This window comes from Rhamphochromis longiceps, linkage group LG3 (assembly GCF_057381845.1).
Source record: "Rhamphochromis longiceps isolate RC_006_pf linkage group LG3, R_longiceps_female_GT1.1, whole genome shotgun sequence".
NCBI classification, from domain to species: Eukaryota; Metazoa; Chordata; class Actinopteri; order Cichliformes; family Cichlidae; genus Rhamphochromis; species Rhamphochromis longiceps.
This window is the reverse complement of record NC_140559.1, coordinates 41,662,074-41,674,709: the sequence shown is the minus strand read 5'-3', so window position 1 is coordinate 41,674,709 and position 12,636 is coordinate 41,662,074. Positions and strand designations below refer to the sequence as shown.

The 12,636-nt window shown below is 40.2% G+C and overlaps 2 protein-coding genes across 2 annotated transcripts; both read left to right on the top strand.

The window, feature by feature from the left end:
- Positions 1 to 1,127: 1,127 nt before the first annotated feature.
- On the top strand, positions 1,128 to 2,509 carry LOC146674715 (interleukin-8-like). The gene is made up of 4 exons (XM_085402415.1): positions 1,128 to 1,194; positions 1,353 to 1,458; positions 1,564 to 1,638; positions 2,057 to 2,509. The coding sequence occupies exons 1-4, from the start codon at positions 1,128 to 1,130 to the stop codon at positions 2,136 to 2,138; spliced, it is 330 nt and encodes a 109-aa protein (XP_085258541.1). The 3' UTR covers positions 2,139 to 2,509.
- A 3,358-nt stretch (positions 2,510 to 5,867) lies between these two features.
- Positions 5,868 to 7,075, top strand: LOC146674714 (interleukin-8-like). Its single transcript, XM_085402414.1, has 4 exons — positions 5,868 to 6,063; positions 6,222 to 6,327; positions 6,433 to 6,507; positions 6,820 to 7,075. The coding sequence occupies exons 1-4, from the start codon at positions 5,997 to 5,999 to the stop codon at positions 6,890 to 6,892; spliced, it is 321 nt and encodes a 106-aa protein (XP_085258540.1). The 5' UTR covers positions 5,868 to 5,996; the 3' UTR covers positions 6,893 to 7,075.
- Positions 7,076 to 12,636: the final 5,561 nt, after the last annotated feature.

The window sequence follows — 12,636 nt, the reverse complement described above, 5'->3', positions numbered from 1 at the left end:
GACAACATTAAGTGGAGGATAATGAATGGATGGCATTTCTGAGTGGACTTGTTGTGGTTAAGCATATGCAGCTCCAGAGTTTGACCATTTTGTGTGCATTTTTGTAAAATTCCTTTGAACTTTGTTTTCTGTTGTAACTTTTTCAGGCCCTCTTGTAACTCATTGTTTATTTTGCATATGATGAAACACTTTCATCCCATATCTGCAGAACTGCCATTCCTCACTAAAAGGAAGTAAAAAATTTTGAACTAATGCCTAAAAGATGGCGTCAGCTTTTTCTGCAGACAAGATGAATGTACTTTTTGTCTAACTGAATAGTTTGTGTTTATTATCTCGGAAGAGGGCCAAATTAAAACAAAACAAAACAACAAAAAACATTATTGAATTAGACTGATTATTTTCAGTAGTGACAGAGACTTTTTTTTCTTGCATTCTCAATTCCTGTTGTGAGTTTTAGTTTCCCTCTTAATAGTGGTGAATTTTCAAAAACAGTTCAATGAGTCACAGGTATGCAGCTGTTAAAACTGTCCTGTCTTTTAGCCTCCTCAGAGCCTCCTTAGATATGATCTATACATTAAATATGCATGAAAGAAACAAATCTCCATCCATACAAACAACGGATTTTAAGCTACACTGAACCTCTCAGAGAATTTTTATCTCTTACAAAAATATCTATGGTTTTAGAGCAGCAGTTCAAAGCTGAGGGTAAAGACGTATGACTTGATCTGTTCACTACCACTGGAGCAAAGTCTCATCTCTGTGATATGTTGTGTGTAATTCATCTAACATTTAAAGGGTTTGTAAACAATGGATACAGCATGTTTATGTACCATGTTTATTAACAAGAATTGAAAGTACAACACAGCCACTGGATTTCTACTGTGAGAGGACAGGAAACAGATTTTTTGCAGCCACTTCTTAGGAAGACATCCTTGGCCAGAGTCCACCCAGCTGTGAGTGTATATAAGGAGTTCAGAGATGATGAACCTCACAGCCCTGCACACTCAGGCAGCTCGAGAAGTGAAGGAGACCCACAGCAGCAGAGATCCTTCATATCTGAGAAGAACAAATCAGTTGAAGACTGAGCCTTCAGTAGATCCTCCACTCAATAATTTAAAAGCTTTAAGATGAAGACAAGTGTTGCCATCCAGTGCATCGTTCTCCTGGCCTGCATGGCCCTTTGCACTTCACATGGTAAGTGTGTTTCATCAGATTATGGAAAACTTTGTTGTATTTGTGCATCTTGAGAGAAGCTAAGTTATGCTAACAAATCAATTTAGATATATTTATGTTTAAGTAAAATATGAAACTGCAGCAGTTTAACCTTAATTATCACTTTCTACCTTTTCCAGTTATTCCAAGGTGCCGGTGTTTGAACACCAGTAAGTTTGTAAGAGGTCCCATCACTGAAGTTAAGGTGGATGAGCCTCGTCCATACTGCAACAGGAGAGAAGTCATGTAAGTGCCCACAGTGACAGGAGCACATTATTAATAAGAGCTCAGTCATTAATAAGGATTGTTTATAAAGTGGTTTTAAATCAAAGCTTTCTTTACATGTTACAGAGTCACACTGAAGGATGGGAGTGAACGGTGTCTCGATCCTGAGTCTAAATTCACCATAATGCTGCTAGAAAAACTGTAAGTCACACAGATGTTTTTTTTCTTTCATTCGCTGTTATTCAGCTAAATGTGAGTTAAATGTTATAGAGGAAGTCAGTGAAGTTAAAACAGGAACATCAACTCACTTTGGAGCATCGTGCGAGGCTCTGCACATCAGTGATTAAAAATACTGATGGTTTTAGAGTAATAGTTCAAAGCTCAGGATGAAAACTGCTTCTGGGTCACAGGACAAATCTGATGGATGAACAATTAACAAGCTACAATAATTGAACGTCTTTATCGTGTTTTTGCTGGTAAAATTCAGGATCGTCATTCTCATAATTTAGAAGGTGAAGAAGTTAAGAGAGAAATCACTGTTTGAGTGTTATGAGTTATGAATCTGTTCACTATCACTGGAGCTTCAAGGTCTCACGTCTGTGATTTGTTGTCTTCACAGGAGGCAGAAGAAAAGTCAGCATAAGACGACCGTCAGCCCCCAAACAACCACATCATCAGCCACAGTGTCAAACTCATTATGATGCACTTTGCATGTTTATTACTGTTACACAAAAGAAACCAGACATCATTCAATGAGAAGAAGGAGCAGCCGAGATCCGGTGCAGGTTTGTCCACCACATCCCACCGTGGTTGATGGGACTGACATCTGGTGACTCTGGAGGTCATTTACATGCAGTCATCTCACTGTCATGTTCAGGACACCAGCTTGAGTTGTGAGATATGGCTCATTATACTGCAGGAAGTAGCCATCAGAAGATGTGTACACTGTGGTCATAAAGGGATGGACATGGAAACAGTAAACAGTGAACATTGTTCAGCTGTTGGACTGGATACATGTTTAAGTATTTGGGATTTTTTATTCTTTTTTTAATGCACTTATCATCAAGAGTGGCTCCTCCAGCTGATTTTAAACCAAAGCTCTCCAAACCAGCTGATATGAGAGATCCACTTGAGCTCGCTTCATAGTTCACCCCTCTGTTTTCCTTCCCTCGAGTGCAGCCTTTGTGTTTTGTGTTTTATTTCATTTCATCGTTGGTCTGTTCTGGATTATTTTTATAACGTGTATATTTTTGGATTCTCAGTGACTGAAATAAAGGTTGTTTTCTGTTTGCTTCACTTTCTTGCCTTTGAGTCCAGTATCTGGGTCCTTAACCTTGCACATAGTGACACAATCTCCTCTTTCATATCTAAAACAACCAATTCTGAGATTTTAAGAACACTGAACATTTTGCTCTCTAAAAATGAGGCTTGATCGTCAGTGTTCAGTGTCAACACTGTGAACTGTTTACTATGATAATTTTGCAGTTTGCTTTAAAAATTTAGCTTAAACACGATGCAAGAACATGATACACATGTGTGACTCAAACAGCTTCATCATGAACTCGAGATCACTGAATCTGAATCCTGCATGAAAAGGTGTGTCGGGTTCTGAAGACATAACCATTAATCTTGTAAGAAGTGAGGGGATAAAACATCACTCTTCCACATTTAGCTGGTGAAAACTGTTTTGTGCCAAGACTAAATTTATTAGCCTTGATTTTGTGTTTAAGTCACTGCTTCCTGTAAGTAGTTGAACATGGGAATAATAATAATAATAACACATTTCCAAACTCCAGATGTGAAAAAGTTATTTGAGGTTTGGGAACTGGGAGCTGAGCCTGTCGTGGGTTTCTGCCAGGAGTGAATGAGACCTTTACAGGGAAACCCTCGGTCAAGGTTTAAATCTAAAGTACAAACTCTCCAATCAGTTATGTGTTGATACATTTTATTAAGATTATATTTCACCCAACATATATTTTAGTTAGCAATAGACAGAAAATAGAAATCTAGAAAACCAGTGGTCATCACATGTACAGTAAAGACATCACTAAAACCATTTAAACGATCACTTTGTGGTGAAACTCTCCTGAAGTAAATGTCGACATCTGGATATTTGGTTCTGAAAATGTTGCACAGATGCTGAACTTTAACTGGAAGCTCTACTTGGATACTTCCAGCACCATCCTCGAGGGTCACATGCAAATATGTTGATATAGGCTACTGAAGTAAAAAGCTGCGTTTCTCAGCTGCAGAGTTACACTGAAAGGATACATATTTAGGCTAGTTAGTGCCCAGTGACAGATTAATAAAATACTAGAAAATTCATTCAATTCAATTTTATTTACCAGCAAGCACCAAAAACATTGGCAACAAAGTGCTTTATATTGTAATGTAAGAGTAAAGAGAAAACTCCAACAATCAGATAACCACCTATGAGCAAGTACTTGGTGACAGTGGGAAGGAAAAACTCCCTTTTAACAGAAAGAAACCTCTGACAGAAGCAGGCTCAGAGGAGGAAGACAGGACAAAGACACGCTGTGAAAGAGAGCCACAGACTAATAATAACTAGTGACTAAATACAATAAAAAGTGAAGAAGTAGCACTCAGTGCATCATAGAAAGCACCCAGCAGCCTAGACCTCTTGCAGCATAACCAATTGGGCTGGGATTTCTAGAACCGATTCCATTACGATTCAATTTTGATTCAGACAGAAATGTTGTAATCCTTCATTTATCAGTACTGACAGTTGTGAGACTTCATCAGAGGTGTAAACATCACAGCAGATGCCATTCTGTCAAAGTAACAGAGGATGAAACACAGAAAAACATGAAGGAAATTTCTTGGCTTGTCTTTTTATAGCAGTTAACCTTAAAAATACTCTGCAGTAGATCAAGTACAGAAGAAAACCATGACCCAACATATGAACATTACCTGATGCTGCCGAAGTGAAGCAGAGCAAAGTTACAGAGGTTTTATTAGAGACACAGCCAAGGGTTTTGCAATTTCTCAGAATTTTAAAAAGTTTACACTTCTCTGGTATTGAACAGCAGAAATTAGATTTTCTTGTAGGAAGTCATATAAAAACAACAGCAGGAGACTGCGCTGTAAACAACGGTAGACTGGTGCGTAATACGCAAATCCAAATGTGCAAAACTGATATTCACCACAGTAATGCTGATGTCTGTCACAACACAGTAGATGGATAAGACAAACACATAGGGACTTGTTATTATTTCCAGTGTAGCTGCTAATGTCTGCAAGTGCTGGAATTGAGCATGACTCACACTGATTTCATCACAAGAATAAGATTAGATCTAAAACCCATCTAGCCCAGGGACTAGCTGACTGTGACTGACTTCCCATATCATTCACACAACATCGTCTGGTGTTTTCTCGCTGAGGGCAGGAAACTGAAGGAGAAACAGCCTCACCCACCAGACTGACAAGAGGCTGAACTCGCTCCCCTCTTCACAAAAAAAAAGACTGAGTTGTAATAAGCACACACACCAGCACCAGTCCCTTTACTACATTGCTACTGCTACTATTTCATACATTTCAGAGGCGTCCAAATAGGCTACATGTCTTCATGCAAGGTATCTGTCAAAATACCTGAATATACCTGTCCAGTGGAAGCACGTTGAAGGAGTGGAGAAGAAAGTGTGAAACATTCTTAATGACGAAGTCTGCCTTGGTTTCTGCTGTGATTGGTGACCTTATTAATCTGAGAATTTCAGTATTTTTAAAAGTGATGGAGACGTTTTTTCTTGCATTCCCACACCCTTACAGATTTACTGCATTTACTAAATGCAATGATATACATGCACATCTGCAAACAATGAATAGAAAATGATCTTTTCAGCTGTGTTTAAAGGAACTTCCCATTTTCTTTCTTTTATCATTTTATTTATTTATTTTATTTATTGGAAAGTGTTCAAACACTTTTGTCATAAAGAGAAGTGTAAGTAAACTTTAAGCAGAGTGCATCAGAAACAGTAAAATATTAGTCATATCATATCATAATTTGAGCTGTCTAAATTATTAATATTAGACTGATCATATAAAGACTTTATTGCATTTCACCTCTGTAAGTAGATCAGAGATACAAAATATCCTTTGTCAGCAAAACTCACATGTGAGTGATTGGAGTGAGTCCAAAATGAGTGAAATGTGACGTCAATTTCAACAGATACAAACGACACCTGAAGGCAGGCATGTCTCAACATCAACCAGTGGTACAGGAAATCTTTGCGAGTAAGTGAACGTATAAAGTTTAAATGCCAAAGGATTGCGACAGCAGGATTTCCACTGTGGGAGGACAGACATCGGAAAGTATTTATTGCAGCCACTTCTTAGGAAGACATCCTTGGCCAGAGTCCACGTAGCTGTGAGTATATATAAGGAGGTTCAGAGATGATGAACCTCACAGTCCTGCACACTCAGGCAGCTCGAGAAGTGAAGGAGACCCACAGCAGCAGAGATCCTTCATATCTGAGAAGAACAAACCAGTTGAAGACTGAGCCTTCAGTAGATCCTCCACTAGATACTTGAAAAGCTTTAAGATGAAGACAAGTGTTGCCATCCAGTGCATCGTTCTCCTGGCCTGCATGGCCCTTTGCACTTCATTAAGTAAGTGTGTTTTATCAGATTATGGAAAACTTTGGTGTATTTTTGCATCTTGAGAGGAGCTAAATCATGACAATGAATCAATCTAAATATATTTATGTTTAAGTAAAATATGAAACTGCAGCAGTTTAACATTAATTATCACATTCTATGTTTTCCAGTTGTTCCAAGGTGCCGGTGTTTGAAGACCAGTAAGTCTGTAAGAGGTCCCATCACTGAAGTTAAGGTGGATGAGCCTCGTCCATACTGCAACAGGAGAGAAGTCATGTAAGTGCCCACAGTGACAGGAGCACATTATTAATAAGAGCTCAGTCATTAATAAGGATTGTTTATAAAGTGGTTTTATATCAAAGCTTTCTTTACATGTTACAGAGTCACACTGAAGGATGGGAGTGAACGGTGTCTCGATCCTCAGTCTAAATTCACCATAATGCTGCTAGAAAAACTGTAAGTCACACAGATGTTTTTTCTTTCATTCACTGGTGTTCAACTTAATGTGAGTTAAATGTTAGAGAGGAAGTCAGTGAAGTTAAAACAGGAACATCAACAGTCACTTTGGGAGCATCAGAGTGAGGCTCTGCACATCAGTGATTAAAAATACTGATGGTTTTACAGAAGCAGTTTTTTTCAAATCAAGATCCTTTTGTTATTCAGAAAGTAAATAAGACAAAAAAGTTGGTTGATTTTGTTGTTAAAGCTTTAAAAGTTGTGATTTTTTTTGCAACCCAGCCTCATCTCTCTGGTATGTTGTTTTCACAGGAATCAGATGAAAAATACGACAGTCAGCCCTCAAACAACGACAGCATCGGCTGCAGTGCCAGAATCATCATGATGCACTTTGCATGTTTAGTGCTGTTACAACATGTGTGGATTAAGAAGAAGGAGCAGCACAGCTCTCGTTCTCATCACAAAATATAAATGCATTTAATTCCTCAGCCTGTCTTCAGGCTTAAGTTGTGATTACTAAGCATATGCACATTTATATATCTGCATCTATATATATTTATTTTTGTAAAGTATGTAACACAAACATTAATTTATTTGTGCTATTTTAACATTTTCACAGGTGAATTTAATATACATTTGTACCATGTTTGTCTCTTTGATTCTGAAATGTACAACAGTGACTCCAAAACCGACTCAATAAATCTCTAAGTTGTTGAATAAGTTACATCTTTTCACTTTATTATAACGACTAATTAATGTTTTAATTGTAAGGAGCCAGAGGAAATATTAGACAAACAGGAACATACAAAGAGGGAAAGGTGCAACCAGCACAACAACAACATAAAAAAATTTTTTTAAAAAAACGAAACAAATTGAATGAAACATTGCCTTTAAAATCTCAAAAGTAAGCAGCTGCTTCAGTTTAAACAGGACTTTTTTGAAATTACCAACACAAGAGTGCTGCGTCTTTGATAGAGTTTCTAGCAGGATAACAAAGTGTGTGTTATAACACAGTATGTGTTATCCTGCACACACCCAATTACACCACCAGCAGCCTGGTTTAGGGATCACACAATAATCTTTGTAAATACTCTTTACCAAAAAGGGAAATGTTTTCTTAATGACATTTTTAGTTACCAGGTATTACCAATTACGAGGTATTCCTAACAAAAAAGCAGAAAACTGTTTACATATTTAATGCAGGACATAGGATCTGATTATCTTATGATTATCATATCAAGAGTTGTTCATATTGCTCCAGGAGTATAGAAGTCACATGGTCTAATGTCCAGGGCTTTTATTGTGAAAGATAAGCAGAAGCAGAAGTGTTACCTGCACACTTTGCCCAAGAAATGTTTGAAATTATAAATAATTTACAAAATTCTTCATATCATTTACAAATCCATCAGTATCTGTCCGACCTGCTGCACCCATACACACAGTGTCAGGTGCTACGGTCCTCAGCCATGGGTCTGCTTTCTGTCAGTCACACCAACCTCCAAAGCTTTTAGTGTTTCATCTCCACCCTCTGGAGTCATCTCAACTATTAGTAGTAATAATAGTAGTAGTAATATTGTGGTGGGGCGTGGTCTGTGGCGCGGCTGCGGGGCCACCTGAGCGGCACCCGCAATCACGCCTCGCCAGCTTAAAACAGACTGAACTGGGTCCTGGCTGTTGTTGGTGGTGTATGGGCGGCTGGGAGCTGGAAAGCTGCAGATGTGAGTATTGCTGTGAACAGCAACCGCAACGAAGAAAAGTGTTAACAAGTGCTGAAAAGTGCAAACATGAGGTCGGGTCTGTTGTGCATTATTGTTGTTAGTAGTAGTATCAGTAGTACCAGCTTACAGCGTGGGCCAAATTGGTGAACAACCAAACGAGAAATTTAAATAAAAACTAAGAATATAAAATTACTCTTAAACAGACTGAACTTTAGACAGAAACAGCACTACAGCTGAATAACAGAAGTGGTTGATGGGGATTAGTTTAAAATAGGCTGGAGTGCTCTGAAGCAGCTGTCCAATTAAAGTGACCAGGATATGTTCTTCAATGCACATATTAAACAAATATGTAGGACCGCTTTCTTCCATTTGTGTAGTATCTCTAAAATTTGAAATATCCTGTCTCAGAGTGATGCTGAAAAACTAGTTCATGCATTTATTACTTCTAGGCTGCCCGACTATAATTCATTATTATCAGGATGTCCTTCTGTTAATCCAAAATGTTGCAGCAAGAGCACTGACAGGGGCTAGACAGAGGGAGCATATTTCTCCTATGTTGGCTTGGAGTCAGGAGGCAGACATTGTCTCTACTTTTAGGATTAAGCTTAAAACTTTCCTTTTTGATAAAGCATAGTTAGGGCTGTACAGGTCGCTCTAAATCCTCTCACTCATGCTGCAATAGGTCTTGGCTGCTGGGGAATTCCCATGATGCATTGAGTGTTTCTTTATCAGTCACCTTTCCCAGTCACTGTGTTATACACCTCTCTGCATATAATTATTAGTTATTATTAATCTCTGGCTCTCTTCCACGGCATATCTTTTGTCCCCTCTTCCTCCCCTCACACCAGCCGGTTGAGGCAGATTGCCGCTCCTCCATGAGCCACAGTGCTTGCTCATGTGGGGGTCATATGATTATCAGGGTTTTTCTCTGCTTTCTTTGTATTATTATAGGGTCTTTACCTTACAGTATAAAGGAAACTATTGTTGTGATTTGGCACCGTATAAATAAAATTGAATTAGACTGATTATTTTCAGTAGTGACAGAGACTTTTTTTTCTTGCATTCTCAATTCCTGTTGTGAGTTTTAGTTTCCCTCTTAATAGTGGTGAATTTTCAAAAACAGTTCAATGAGTCACAGGTATGCAGCTGTTAAAACTGTCCTGTCTTTTAGCCTCCTCAGAGCCTCCTTAGATATGATCTATACATTAAATATGCATGAAAGAAACAAATCTCCATCCATACAAACAACGGATTTTAAGCTACACTGAACCTCTCAGAGAATTTTTATCTCTTACAAAAATATCTATGGTTTTAGAGCAGCAGTTCAAAGCTGAGGGTAAAGACGTATGACTTGATCTGTTCACTACCACTGGAGCAAAGTCTCATCTCTGTGATATGTTGTGTGTAATTCATCTAACATTTAAAGGGTTTGTAAACAATGGATACAGCATGTTTATGTACCATGTTTATTTTTAATGCTGGAAAATCCCTCTGGAGGTAGTTTTTAAAATGTTATATATTTTCACTTTATTATAACTCACCAGTTTACCACCACTTTATACACAGTCAACAAAAAGAGAACAAAAACAAACAAAACAAAAAAAGAGGGTGAATCCAAAAATCCCAAAGTTTGCCATTAAACCTGGTTTCACTTCAAACTATAAGCATCAACTCAAAAAAAAATTTCCAAGTCATTTAACTGCTTTGCTTTTATCTCTGATGTAACGGTAACTCAATCACATATTAACAGCTACTCCAGTTTAAACAAGATATTCTTGCTATTACTGAGGCAGGAATGCAGAGAATTTTATTTTAACAGATTTTCTGTCTTCCTCAGTACTTCCTCTCTTGGATAATTAAAAGCTTATCCTATGAAAGAGACTGATTCATGAGCAGTGATGTGTTACAGCATCACCGAGAGTAGATCAACAAAGCAGATGTAAGCATGTGCAAAACCACAGTGTCATGCGGCGGCTGTGTGAAGGCAAGAGAGGACCCAAATGCACAGCTCTAGACACACAGGGATGAACTCAAAGGCAGGTCTTTATTAACAGGAACATAAGAAGTCATACAAAAACTATACTGGGAGCAACTAAAGCTGAGGCGCTGGGAAGACACGGTAAATGCACACAACCTAGAGGGACGACGCAACACAGAACAAAGGGACACTCTGACATAAATACACAGAAGGTAACGAGGGAAGTGGGAACACACGGGGAACACAGCTGAAGACAATTACTCATGACCGGGCAGGGAGGACATGAAACTGAAAATACTGACACCAAGATGTGGACCTTAAACACAACACAGTACATAGAGAAGAGCACAGAGAGAGAGGCAGAGAACAAGGATGAATACACGAGGGGATGAGGAGAACACAGAACACAAAGGACGGGAACACGGTACCAGAACAAACACCAAAATAACAGCATGGATAAAGGGGGGATCCAAATACCAAACCAAACAATCCAATGAACATAAGGAACGAAATACAAAACCACAGGAAAACTAAGAACACTGGGTCAAAATGACCCAGGACCATGACACACAGCTGCGCTTCAAAAAGAAAAGGTTTCTTTCCAGTGTTTTATAAAAATCATTGTCAGCCCACATTTGTACAAATTACAGATCAAGATCAGCTTTATGTAGGACAGCGGTCCCCAACCCCCGGACCTCGGACCGGTACCGGTCCGTGAGTCGTTTGGTACCGGGCCGCGAGAATTGAGGCTCAGGTGTGAAATGTATGGTTTTCAGGGTTGTTATCGGTTTTCAGCGTTATTTTGTTATCGTTTTTATCGTTAACTCTGTTTTCCTGGGTCTTTTCACGTGTGTTATGAATAAATCTTCTTTTTTTCGGTACCGGTACTAGTTTTATTTTTGTTGTATTTATCCGCGACACCTTAAAGGCCGGTCCGTGAAAATATTGTCGGGCATAAAGCGGTCCGTGGCGCAAAAAAGGTTGGAGACCGCTTATGTAGGACACTCACTGGCCATTTTATTAGGTACACCTCTCTAATACTGAGCTGCGCCCACTCTTGCTTTGGACTTCCTGTTTCCTTCATATCAGCTTGTAGCACTCTGGTCGTTTTCTGGCATCAGAACTCCCGCTCACTGGAAATGTATTATTTTTCTGACCATTCCCTGTTAACCATAGAGGTGGTTGCGCGGGAAAATCCCAGTAAATAAATGGTTTCTAAAATTCTCAGACCAGTCTGGGACCAACAACCATCCCACATTCAAAGTAACTTAAATCATATTTTCGTCTCTATTCTGATCCTTATTATGATGATAATTCTTTTCATTTCTGCAGTAACGTTTTCTTTCTCTTCTTTTCTCTTTCCATTAAAGTCAGTTTCTTGTTTTGCACCACACTCAGTTTTCTCTTGTCAACACAAATCTGTAAATAGGTTAGTGCGTGAGGTTGAGAGGTACCGGCTAGATATAGTCGGGCTCACCTCCACACATGGCTTGGGCTCTGGAACCAGTCTCCTGGAGAGGGGCTGGACTCTGTCTCAGTCTGGAGTTGCCCCTGGTGAGAGGCGGCGGGCTGGGGTGGGTATTCTAATATCCCCTCGGCTTGCTGCCGGTACGTTGGGGTTTTTCCCGGTGGACGAGAGGGTTTGTTCCCTGCGCCTTAGGGTCGGGGAACGGGTCCTGACTGTCATCTGCGCTTATGCGCCGAGTGGCAGTTCAGAGTACCCAGCCTTCTTAGAGTCCCTGGGGGGGGTGCTGGAGGGTGCTCCACCTGGAGACTCTGTTGTCCTGCTGGGAGACTTCAATGCTCACGTGGGTAACGACAGCGAGACCTGGAGGGGCGTGATTGGGAGGAACGGCCTCCCTGATCTGAACCCGAGCGGTGCTTTGTTATTGGACTTCTGTGCTAATCACAGTTTGGCCATAACGAACACCCTGTTCGAACATAAGAGTGTCCATAAGTGCACGTGGCACCAGGACGCTCTAGGCCGTAGGTCGATGATCGATTTTGTAATCGTATCAGCAGACCTGCGACCATATGTTCTGGACACTCGGGTAAAGAGAGGGGCTGAGCTGTCAACTGATCACCACCTGGTGGTGAGTTGGATCAGGTGGCGGGGGAGGACGCTGGACAGACCTGGTGCACCTAAACGCGTAGTGAGGGTGTGCTGGGAACGTCTAGCAGAGGCCCCAGTCCGCGAGATCTTCAACGCACACCTCCGGCAGAGCTTCAACAGCATTCCGAGGGAGACTGGGGACATTGAGTCCGAATGGACCATGTTCAGCGTCTCCATTGCCGAAGCTGCTGCATTGAGCTGCGGCCGCAAGGTGGTTGGTGCCTGCCGTGGTGGTAATCCCCGAACCAAATGGTGGACACCAGAGGTGAAGGGAGCCACCAGGCTGAAGAAGGAGTCCTATCGGGCTTGGTTAGCCTGTG

Excerpts from the sequence above, each read along its gene's own strand:
- LOC146674715 (XM_085402415.1), top strand. The coding sequence starts at position 1,128 with ATGAAGACAAGTGTTGCCATCCAGTGCATCGTTCTCCTGGCCTGCATG. Across the intron at positions 1,459-1,563 it reads TGCAACAGGAGAGAAGTCAT|AGTCACACTGAAGGATGGGA; the intron begins GTAAGTGCCCAC and ends TACATGTTACAG. Across the intron at positions 1,639-2,056 it reads ATAATGCTGCTAGAAAAACT|GAGGCAGAAGAAAAGTCAGC; the intron begins GTAAGTCACACA and ends TTGTCTTCACAG.
- LOC146674714 (XM_085402414.1), top strand. The coding sequence starts at position 5,997 with ATGAAGACAAGTGTTGCCATCCAGTGCATCGTTCTCCTGGCCTGCATG. Across the intron at positions 6,064-6,221 it reads GGCCCTTTGCACTTCATTAA|TTGTTCCAAGGTGCCGGTGT; the intron begins GTAAGTGTGTTT and ends TATGTTTTCCAG. Across the intron at positions 6,328-6,432 it reads TGCAACAGGAGAGAAGTCAT|AGTCACACTGAAGGATGGGA; the intron begins GTAAGTGCCCAC and ends TACATGTTACAG.